The 12,482-nt window shown below is 39.0% G+C and overlaps 1 protein-coding gene across 1 annotated transcript in view; it reads left to right on the top strand.

Annotated features, from left to right (window-relative positions):
• The first annotated feature begins 1,251 nt into the window (after positions 1-1,251).
• LOC105194918 (major royal jelly protein 1) overlaps positions 1,252-12,482 on the top strand; it is an 80,587-nt gene continuing 69,356 nt past the window's right edge. The window contains exon 1 of the mRNA XM_039448865.1: positions 1,252-2,804. Coding sequence (XP_039304799.1) covers positions 2,744-2,804 — 61 coding nt within the window. The 5' untranslated portion in view covers positions 1,252-2,743. The remainder of the gene's footprint in view (positions 2,805-12,482) is intronic.

The following is a 12,482-nucleotide window of genomic DNA, read 5'->3' as shown; positions in this document are numbered from 1 at the left end:
ATACATAGTTTCGATTCTTGATATTAGTCTTGAGAATCGAAGGAGTATAATTGAACGGAGAAGATACGGAAGAACGTATTTATACACATGTTTATACAGGAAATTGAACATAAGTTTAGAGAAATAAAATTTTTATATGATAAGATTAATGTTTATCGATACACTTTTTACTAAAGCATCTATCAATAGCGTCCTATATAATTATTTTGATGGTTCAAAAAAATAATTTTTAGATCAGTATCTAGCTAAATTTTTAGGTACTTTAATAATTCTGTTCTTCCTGTGCAAATGATTGATATTTCAAAGTTACTGTTGCAATTCTAAATTAGGTCTTTAGGTTTAATTAAATTTATGTTCCAACAATTCTCCGAAATCCCATCCGCTCAGGCAGCAACGTGATGTCAAAAGTTATCAAAAGAAAATAATAATAATGATATTGTGCAAAAAATTATTAGCGTTAAACGCGTGGAAGAAATTGGGTTTGAAATTTATTAAATCCAATTTTTCAAATCGAGCTGAGTGAGATCTTCAATATTTGCAGAGACAAAATTATTTTCATTTGTTTTTGCAAACGCAGGAGTTTCGATCAGAATCAGTTCGCGATAACAAATTGATATACCACTCATTTCGTTATTAACTTAAAAGGTAGATCCACTTATGACACGACCGCGACAGTCTATAATTGAGGAGTTCAGATTTTAGGATATTATCGACTAGGGATTCTTTTAAAAGTCCTCATCGCTGAAACTTTTTCACACATATTACCGAAAAGAAATCTCGAGGAGATCGGCAACCGGGGGTCCGCTATATTCGTGATTGGATTGACAAGTACGTGGAGACGCGAGTAAATCTTTAAGCCCATCGCAACATCTCTAAGAGCACCGTAGATTTCGTGCCTTGATTCTGCACTCCTTGCACGCCCTGCCACAGTTTCTGTCCGTGACACACAGTGCCGTACGTCCTGGAGGATAAGGAGACAGAGGGACGAGAGAGAAAGAGAGAGAGGGGGGGGGGAAGGGAGGGAGGGAGAAGGCAGGAGGGGAGAGGAAGAAGGGCGAGACGAGAGTGAGAGAGGTTTCCCTCATCGCACACACATGTACGTGTGCGTACGCGCCGCTGAACGAACGTGTGTCGACGTCCTCCCTCGTGGGGTGAGTGTATGCACGCGTGTCGGTGTGCGTCTCTCTATGTGTGCGCGTCCGTGGACCCTCTGCGCGCTTCCATCGTCACAGGGGGTGGATCGGAAGCGCGCATGCTCCTACGGCCGAGAATCTCCCCAGTCAGGGTAAATCTGCCACCGAAACAAGACGTGGTGCGTGCCGTCATGCTATATACAATGTCGCGTACGCGAACGGTCGTCGTGACAATTTCTTAAAATAGCGCGGGGGGTCGGGGAAACGGTATGGAGAGTCGCGACGGGTGGAGTAGTATCGTGTCGCTCGTCGAAACGTAGCCGCGACGCGGAGGCGGAGGACCAGAGGGTAAAGAAATAAAAAAAAAAGGAGGGAAGAAACGCGAAACCCTCGCGAGGAACTGTCTCGAGGCGATGAGTAATCGTCTTTAACCGTAATCGTAAAAAGGGGGTCGTAACAGAGGCGCGGATTGCGGTTGGGAGCAGTTATGCGGTGAACGGAGAACATTCCTGCGACCGAACCGCTGGCTGCGCGAGCGATCTCGAGCGGGGCGAGTGCGACGGAACGGAAGGCGAGCGCGCGGCGCGAGTTACTTTCGAGCTGACTGCTGGTGAATCTCGCGCGTGATCGATCGGCGACCGCTCTGAACGATCCGGCGCCGCGCAGTGTCGATTATCTTCTCGGTGCCTCGTTCGGTGTACTTCAACAGCAAGATTCGACAGCGACAACGAAAGCGAGAAGGAAAAAGAGGAGAGAAACGAAAGTGTTTTCCGAGACAATCGCGTCTCGTTATGTGTCTCGCGACCCCGCGGCAATCTTTGATTCTCGAAACACTGACGATGTGGACTGCGCGTACGCGCGACGGAAGCTGGGACCGCCCTGTGAACTAGGACTCCGCGGAATCCCCCGAAATCGTTGGCGCGAAGAGCGCGAATCGCCGAGTCCCACCGAGACGTCTCGACTTCCGCGAGACGGCTCTTCCGGCAAGCTGGAAGATTTAAACTGCCGAGTGGAGGGAGCGCGAGGACTTTCCGCGAAGACTCTCCGCGGGAGCGCGGAGCGGACGAGGAGGATATAGGTGAAAAGTTTCGCAGCACGCGGCAGCACGTCGCCCGTCGAAAGTTTCGCCGTAATCATTTCCATGCGCGTTATCGCCTACGTGGCCGACTATACAAGGGGATAGACGACACGCCAGAGCACCGATATATATATACGCGCGTCGTTGCTTGCGGGAAATCTGGCGCGCGAATCGTCGACCGTCGTGACAATTCGCAAGCAGATTGAAATCTCGGACTATCTCGCGCGAGTGAACCGCTGCTTGTCTCGTTCCACCATTCCAACACTACTGGCGCCGTTACTGGGACTGGACCCCTTTGGACCCCTGGGAGTTCACTACTTGACGAATTTGAACGAATCTAGTTGTCCGGTGCCGATAATAGTGTGTTGATAATCGTGAGAACAAAGTCCAAAACGAAGTCGGCGTGATAAGACAGTGATCGCCTGGTGGGGTATATGTCAGTGAGTGGATGGTGATGAGTAGCGATCCGCTAAGGAGGATGTGAATCGTTTCAGTATCAAAGTGTAAGCGTGTCCCGAAACCAGTCGCGGAAATGGCTCTGCGATGGCAAGCGAGGCTCTCAATTGCTGCCATACTCTTCATGTGCACGGAAGGTAATTACTTTGCCGCTCTCTAATCACCCTGCATGAACCGTGTCCGCAACGAGGAAATGGGATGGCGTGGCGTGCACTTGCGACGTTAGGGCGACGATGGGGAAAATTATGAAAAAGCATCGCGAATCGCGAGGAAGAAATGAGACAAATATCGTGGAATTATTATTAATGTGCTCTTGTGTAACGGTCGAATTTTCTCGGCGCTTTCTCGTAACGTGCGACTCACCGTGAACGTGATTTAATAACAAAAAAGAAACGTCATTACAGCAAATAAAAATATGTGCATTCTTTTAGAGACTTAAAAGACACAAATTCAAAATATTATTCAGATTCACATTATTCGCATTCGTCGTTTTTCTTGTAAAATAAAAAAAAATTACCATTTTGGTTTTCGCAGACAATTACTTCGAATAAACAAAATAACGTGAACACCCAAGAAATATACTTTTTTTTATTATTAAGGGATTGATTCACTATTTGTTTTTAATTTTATCCTTATTTTGACCAAATAATGTTCTACTATTTTTCAGCAGAAAATTTTTCAATTAATTATCTAAGTGATAAAGCGAGGAAAAAATTTGCATCTCACACACACACACACACACACAATTTTTCAAAATTGCCCTTTGTTCTTTAAAACTTCAACGTTCTTCCCAGCCAATGTAATTGCCTGACTTAAATATCATCGAGTCATGTGGACAGAGTGAAAACAGATTTTTTTTTCCCACGTCTCTTAAAAGGTATTCTGCTAAAAGAATGACGTAACACCTTATTCCAAACAAGGATAAAATCCGTATTAGAGAAAAAGAATGGGTCAATCTCTTATGAATGAAACAAGTAGTGCACTTCTCAGATGTTTATATTATTTTGTCTATCCTCATGTGCTTGTCAACCATCGTTACTAACTGCAGTCATTTGCAAAATTCATCTGCAATGTCAACATTGTCGCAGTATGAGAGAATGCAGAGGATAATAAGGGAACAGGCTTTTAATATAAAAGGCATACACGCATGCACAAGCAGCGAAGCGATGCCTCATCATGACACATATAAAATCTCATCTACTACCGTCCGCGATAATTAAGATTCAGTTTAATTACGTTAATTGCAACGCGACATTCGCTGCTCGAAAAGGAAGGGAGGATTTACGACTGCTGTTCTCAGTCAAAGAGTAAGCGAGAGTACGGAAAAGAAACGTCGAGATTTATGGCTCATGTTTGCGCTTCGTAAACGCGGAGGAAGTCGATTGTTTGCTGTTTGCCCGCGATATTCATACAATTCCTTCACTGCGTATGGCCGACGTAACTGAAAAAGAAAGGTGATTTATAATTTTCAACTTTCAATTGCAGATCGGAACATCTGGAATTGAGGGAATTCGCGAGAGAACCGTGTTACATAACTTTTCCTGAAATTACAGATACACTTGATAGAACTTTGATAAAAGTAATCTATATAAATATTTAAATAAAACTTGATGAAAAAATATCTTTGATATCTTTAATATTATATCTTTAATATCTGCGCGAAAACAGTTTGCGGTTTGTACTGTGCAAATTCAAGTTTTCCTAAAATAGCAGGTTCCTTTTGAGTGGCAATTATATTTGTACGCTTAACTGGAACTTAATGAAAAATATTCTACGAGCAAAAAAAAACAGAATCTTTAATTTACGATGTATAAAGATTCCACGTAAAAAGGTGTAGTTGCTTCGTATTTTTGCATTGACAGTAATTAAAATAGAAACTGACGATAAAAACGGAAATAATATATAACAATGTGAGATTAAGAAGAAATAAATAATAACAAAAATAAAATACAGAAATCTCTTATAAATGAAAGATTGAAGGGACAATGTACTTAAATTTTTGAAAATACATCTAAAGAAATATAGTTTCGTACACATACATACGCATATTTTACGTATTATATAATCGCTTAACGAGAACGACAGCTTGATTATTAATCAAACTCGACGTTTTAATGAGATGCTTTAAAGCGCTATGAATTAAATAATGCAAAAGATAAAATTTTTGCGTATTGAACAGAGAATATTCAATTATTTTCTTATTAAATTGCATGTATTTGACCGTGTTTGTAATAAAAAATTAAAACTAGTTTAAACATTTTGTATGTCATGAAATTTATAACACGATACATGTATTAAATCACAACAAATTGATGAAACTAAATGAATAAAAAAATAAATATAAGCAAACGGCATGTTCTCAAATTGCGACGTGACACATAGACACTTTTATAATTACTTTAAGTTACCTAGTAGCATAGTTATTTAGTTGTTACTGACATTCGATATGTTGCTCGATACAGAAAGGATAATTAGTGCCTGGTAGATGAAGCGGCGGTAGTGATAAAAGTATATAGGTCTCGTCGTTTCGCCGATTAATTAAAATGATTAATGAATCGTTTCGTGGGGAAGAGATAGTTAATTTGTAACACAAACGAAAATAACAAGATAATACCGTGTATCATAAAAAAAAAATGTAAATTATTATCAACTACGGAGCTTTAAAAACATGCAAAGACACGAGATTTCTGCTTCGCGAGAAAACGCCAAATTTAACAAAAGCTTTTTATTTTAAATTTACATCTAAAGATAAAAAAAATCACCAAATCTTTTATTTCTAATTTCGTCTTTTCGATAATGACAATTGAACATTAAACCCTTTTTTTAAAAATATATTACAAATTTGAGAACTTGTAAAAACAAATCAACGAGATGTCTATATCAATTATATGAAAATATAAAAAATAAAATGCTAACTTTACGGAAAAAATCTACGTTTCAAATTTATTCTCTCGGACGTACGCTTATTTCTAAATTAAATTTATTAACTTTTCATTTCACTGTCTCATTTATTAAAAAGAGAACTGATTGCCGCAGGAATTCAGCGTAGACGTTAATAAACTGGTTAACATGCCGCGCGACGTTTATCGCGCGCGAGAAATATCGGGATCACGTACTGTATCCCGCACCCGCCGACTTGTCGTGGCGCGAGGGCGGTCGTACGGAATAACGGAATGGTACTTGGCGGCGTGAAAGGAGTTACTCAATTGAATCCACGGTATCGGGCGATAAAATGGTACAGCTAATGGAATTACCGGGGCGCGCTTGCATGCGTGCGACGCAAATTTATCGCATGCATTATTCATAACTCGGCCCAAGTCGGCCAGTGCCGCGGTGTCGGTGGTGCTCGCGCGCAAGTAAAACGTTTCTCCTTCCGAATATATGCGCGTGCATCGATTCGGTGGACGACAGACTACGCGCGGTATATCGATCATCGACGATGTTACATAGCTGCGCGGATAAAAAGTCGACCGCAGAGGCTTGCAGTCGAGATTGAATTCGTTGGATTCATTGTCGTTGTCGTCGTCGTCGTCGTCGTCGTCGTCGTCGTCGTCATCATCGCCGTCGTGCCGTTATATTTCATAGCCTTGCTTCACACCTCGTTTGCGCCATTGTCGTTCTAGACGAACAACTTTCGCAATTTCATTCGGCGCCACGGACTGCGACAAGGACTTCGCGCACGAACTTGGTCCAGGTAAATTAAACGCTTGTCTCCGCTCGCGCGACGCCTAACTCGGCGATCTTCAGCTGCCCAAGGGCCTCGGAAATTCAAGCAATTACCGTCTCGCTCTGGGTGCGGGGATGATAAAAAGCGCGCCGGTCGCCAGGAGGGAAAAGTGGCGCGATTGGACGCGCGAAGAGAGGGCGAAATGTGTCGAGGGGTTCAACGCGCGGCACGGATTAAAAGTGGTATAATTTTGACGGATCCCCGATTTTCGATAGACGCGGCAGATGGACGTTTTCACTGTGCGAATAAATACAGAAACCATTTTCCATGTGTTTACTGTTCGTGGATAGTGTGTCCAAAACCGACAACGGTACACCGATTTTGGAATATAATACCTGGTTTTGGAATAGTTCGTAAACTATATGCGTTTACATGTACGGCGCACTTTTGTTCCCGGTTTTCAAATATTCATTTATCGCGCATTCGCAAATATTAACGTCAGCTATGACAGGAATAACAACGTTCTAGATGCGCACCGTGTTTCATATCCTCCATTTATACGAATACATATTACTGCGAATTTATTCGAATCGATTTTCTCACTAAAAAAATATCTCACCTCAAACGGCGCTATGTTCGTGTTTGTGCGGTGAAAAATTTTCGATTTTCACCAGTATTCACGAATTTTTATTAAATAAATTACAAGCAGAGCTATTAAAAAATCTTATTCTCAATAATTTCTACCTGTATTTTCAAAATAAATTTAAGTGCTATAAATTTTATAATAGAGTTCTTATTTGAAATTATAAAAATATCTAAAACTCAATGTTAAAAAGTTGCACAAATTTTTATTAAGAAAAAAATTGGAATTGGGATACGTTAAACGCAATTAATCGTAAAAATATTGAAAAATTTTTCTATACTCTATATGTTTTGCCGTCACGGTAAACATGAAATTAAATTCATATTGTTTTAACTATGCTGTTCTGTTCAGATTTTCTACTGCTTTTGTATCATACTTCGAGTCAATATAATTGAATATAAAGCTCTAAAAGGAACATTTTGTAGTAAACATTTTTTTAATGAAAAAAAATTTTTTTAGATTTCACGTTAACAAAGTCATGAAAATAGCAGAGAAAGAAGCTTGCAAATGAAATATTGGTAAGAAAATAAAATACGTTTCGTGTCAAATAGACCAGAACAGAATAGCAATGTTAAAGATTAATAGCTTTCCTTCTACATAAAACGTTAAATCTGTCCTTTCGTTACAATCTTGGAACTTTCTCTGCCCGGTTCTAAGCGGACTAAAACATGCTAATTGGCTAAGACGCTGCGAGATAGTCATCGTCGACGAAGGTGCTTCGCGTTGAATCTCACGTTATTATAGGATCAAGTTAGGTTAATCTTCCGGAAATGCACCCGTGGTTTAACAGATTTACGCCCAACAAACGTTTCACGAGATTTCCAGATTTTCAATGGATCTCTGAAAGAAACCAAGAAGGTTCCATCGAGTAATTCCAAAAAATGCCAAAAATAAAAAGTACGCAAATGACTTCTGAAAAACCTTGCACACGTCTTAATCCTTAAATTGTCAAAAGAGTCCCATTATTGGCAAACAGCAGTTTGACAGACTGCTGTCATGTTTTATAAGTTCATTATAATAAAAAAAAATACGTATTTTTAATTATTCTGAATACTTGTAAATAAGGAAGGCGGAAGAAGATGTTTTAATGTGAGGATTAGCAAAAAAATCTTATACACAAAATGTCTCTAAAGTCTGTAGAACTTTACCTTCTATATTTCGAAAATAAAAATAAATTTATTCAAAATTATGAAAAACTGCGAAGTACTTTGTTTAATCATTTCGAAGAGCTTGCTTTCAAGGAGGTTGTAGAGATTGCTCCCCTCAAGGGATCCTTTTGCGAGAGCCCCAATTCTAATATTTCAAATGGAACCCTTCGTGTTATATCATTTGAAGAAGTGTAAAAAAAAGAAGAAAAATTTTAGTACAAAGCGGAGATTGATACATTGACCCGTTCGACAATTATTTAGGGTCAAAAATTCGAAAAAGGTCAATTTTCAAAAAATCGTTACTCCCATTCAAAAAATTTTAAAGACCGTAAAAAATTCTAAGGAAGTTGAACCATGAAAATTTTTCTAACGTTAAAATATAACGTCACTCCAGTAAATAAGAGTTAAAATATGTAAATAAGACGTAGATGAAGAAATACATAAGTACAATGTTGCGAAAAAGTAACGTAAACGGTAAATCCCGCTCTGTGGGAGATCTACAATTTTTTAACCGTATCACATTACACGTTCTCAGCGAATGATAATGAGACCGCTGCAATGTTTAGTGGCGACGGATGGCATACAAAGGTATTATGAGTTTAGAATGTCAAGAAAGTTTTTGACAAGTTTCAATAGCGGTCTGTAAGACCAGTATTACAGTTCAAGGGTCAACCTTGAACGCAATAACATTTTAGTCAAAGTCGCTTTGATAGAAAAATAACAGAAAAATTATGTACATTTTAATTCTAAAACTATATCGTTTTGACGTTTTCGATATTTCATTAAAAATACTTATGTAAATTTTTATCTTTACTCAAACCCTCAGAAAGTTTTGCACAATTCTCTATTTATTTCTCTCCCGAGAGGTATTTACATTTAATTTAAAAAGCAGTAATAGAAATCAGACGTGTAGCTTTTTATACTCGGACATTCAGAATGATATTCCAGCCTCATTCCTTGCAAAACTCCCGCGCAGATACTGAACTTTCATTGTTGTTAGCTAAATGCATACCAACAGTCTCCTCAAAAATGTTTGCATTATCATTTTCACAGAGCTTTACGAAGCTTACAAAAACTTTCCGACATTTTTAGAGTCAGCATGATAGCTTAGATAAACTTTTGAATTTCTTGCAGTTTTCTTTCCATTTGTCTCTCTTTTTCCCCCATTTCAAGGCGCCACTATTCCAAAAGTGGAACGGCGCTTTATTATTAGCATTCTTGGAATATTTGCTTACTCGCTCTCACAACTTATATGTGTACCTCATATAAGTTAAAAACAAATCGGGATACGCACTACCGCAACGTATACAGTCGTCGAGCATGAAGCACAATAGAAACAACAGCGATATGCAATTGACATTTGACATCACGGTTTATCTCCAAAGACTTTGCGTAATAAATGACGCAACGCGCGCTGATTCGACCGAGTTATTGTCGAGTCGAAGCGTCACTCCACATAAGATGCAGAACGCAAGATTATCGTGAGAAGACGCGTGATAATACGTCGACGCGGCGCGTGTCACGACACCAAGATTAAATTTACAGGATAAGTTTGCACAGAATAAACCGCGGCGCGGCATATTAATCGTTAATAATACGCGGTATAATAATGTAGCGATATTTATTTTCCCCTCCGCGTACGAGACGTATCGTGACGTGTCCCGCGATAGAGCGAGATCGCTCGCGCACGCACGGCGCCGTTGAATAAGTGCGCTAATTAGCGTAGAACGATATTCTACAAACAAAGCGACTTTACCTAATCGTCATCTCAATGCGGCGCGAATACAATGACGGGCGCTGGTGGGAGTTATAGACCGATCGCGCGTTCGCCTCCCACGATAATGGGTATACGACCGTGTATGCCACAGTGAACGCGAGTCGTTGACCCGCAGTACTTGAACCTGCAATAGAAACAGCGTGCGTGTGGCTTATCGGCGGATACGAGGGCGCGTGAGCAGAGGGAAGAAAAAGTTCTTTTTCATCGTGGAATGCGGGAGGGATGGAGTGCCGGAACGCGGCGCGCCGAGACGATCCAAGTATCCATAAATAATGGGCCTCGCGATTCATTTACGTGACACGTACGATGATATCTTGATACAAAAAATGTTTAAACGTGTCGTTTCAATTTGTTAATAAAAAAAATGATGGACTTTTCGAGAATTTGAAATCACGTGTCCTTCTAGTAAAAATATTTAGATAGATCAAGATTTGTGAACGATGAAAAGAAAAGAAATTTTCATAAAGCAAATTTATCGCGAAAACAAAGCGGGAAATGCAAAGATATATAATATCAAAAGGGAACGGGAATTTTTGCAGTGAATAATGTCTTGTTAGAAAGAGCCGGGCAAAATGAAATAGAGAAAATATCATTAAAATTATATGCCTGCAAGTCGTGGGAGATACATTCGCTGGGATTAGTTTTACCAGAGGAAGACACGTATATGTATCGGATTTCTCACGTAAGCCGAGCCCCTCGTCGGGCCGTCGGAAAAATTCTCATATCATTTATTATTCCCCTCGTACTCACTAAATTCGAGACATCTGATCTCGCCAACATGACTGGCGAGACTAATCAAAGCGACCGACATTAGTTATCGATGAGCACGCTTTGACATCTAGCCCTCTAGATCAATACGACCACAAATAGAAATATCCACATATCACGTCTTATTTAGTAGATGTACACCAGAGCAGAATACTCTCGGCATTTCCATACTTTTACAATAATTAGAAAGATTATTCTGGAAAAAGATTTTGTCTCTACTTTTAGTTCTATTTCAGTGCTGAAAATTTCATTAATTTATAAACGATAATTTATTCGTAATTAATATATATTGATTATAAGAGCTAAAAATAACGAAACTACGGTGTTGCAGATTGTATAAAATAGCATATAAGTATTTGAGTTTAAAAGAACAAAGATATTCTTTCATTGCAATGTCAGAACTTTTTTAAATCAGATATCAGATTAATTAAATATTTGTACATTCTGTACAATTCAACAAATTTCATACCAGGGATCAAACCCTCGATTTTCCTACACGTCGTATTTTGCATTATTTATATGCCCAAGAAGAATGTCACGCGAGAGATCACCGTCCTAAAATCGTGCTTCAAAATGATTATCCGTTGCGGCCGTGGGCGCGTCGCGTCGCGTCGCGTCGCGACGCAGCCTAGATATTATCGCGAGATGGATCGCGGACAGTGAAACACCGCAGAAAATTACGCGAAATATCCCGCGGGCACACCGGCCTTGCTCGGCAAATCTACGACACCTCATCAGAGCGCCGTCACGTTATATCACGTGTCTCCGTCCCAGTGGAAAATGATTATTATTACAGGGGGTCCCTTGATGACACACCTCTGTAAGCGTAACACACTGTCTCGCAAAAATGCAAAACTTTTAGGCCTTATCATATATACCTCGTTTTATTATATCGACTTGTCATCGCGGAGCTTGCGCCGCGCGCACTGTGAAATATATGACCCGACATCGTTCGAAGAAGAGATCGCTCCGTGCTTCCTATTTCGACGATAAATCGAAATTTCCTGCTTCCCCGCTGTTCGAAGTATCGCGACTTGAATCTTGCTAGAATTTTCTCGCTGCAGCGACGCGCAATGCTCACCACGTACCTCAGCGATATTAAATCTTAACGAATGAGAAGAAAAAAAGCTCTCTTTTTTTTTCAATCTCGAGTTGACATTTTCTTTGCGAAAACGTGATGACAGCTCGTTATTTTTAATATTTAAAACACTTGCAAATTCAATCTCTTCGATAAAATTGGGCTTAAAGTAAAATTAGGTAAAATTAATTGAAACGTGATATTTTCTGATTTATTAACACTTTTATAATTTAATGAATGAAATGTTTTCAATTCTTGCGCTTTTTTCGAGAGAGATTTGCGAATTATGAATGTTACATACTTTCATAATGAGAAGAATCTTTCTTCTATCACCAAATTCTGTGTAAGAGATTTTCTGCACAATTATGAAAAAATATATTCAAAGCAAAAGAAATCATTAAAAATAATGTGTTAGTATTTTTTAATTCTTAAAGATTGTAAAGAAAAGAAAAACTTTTTTCCTTTAAAATCATGGAAATTATTGTTGAAAAAAAAAAGTAATGAGAATATATTTTTTTTAATAAAACGATACAAAACTCTTTATGTGAGCAAGTTATGTCTTTAACGTTATATATATTATACAACCTCATTTCAGTATTTAACTCTAATATCTCTATTAAAAATAGAAATATATTTTTAAAATAAGAATGTTCTTATTGGTATAATGACCTGCTTTCAAAAATACCTACAATTAGTTCTGAAACTTCTAAATACAAGTTATCCATACATGATAA

Source organism: Solenopsis invicta, chromosome 4 (assembly GCF_016802725.1).
Source record: "Solenopsis invicta isolate M01_SB chromosome 4, UNIL_Sinv_3.0, whole genome shotgun sequence".
Taxonomy (NCBI): domain Eukaryota; kingdom Metazoa; phylum Arthropoda; class Insecta; order Hymenoptera; family Formicidae; genus Solenopsis; species Solenopsis invicta.
This window is presented reverse-complemented; position numbering and strand designations above follow the sequence as displayed.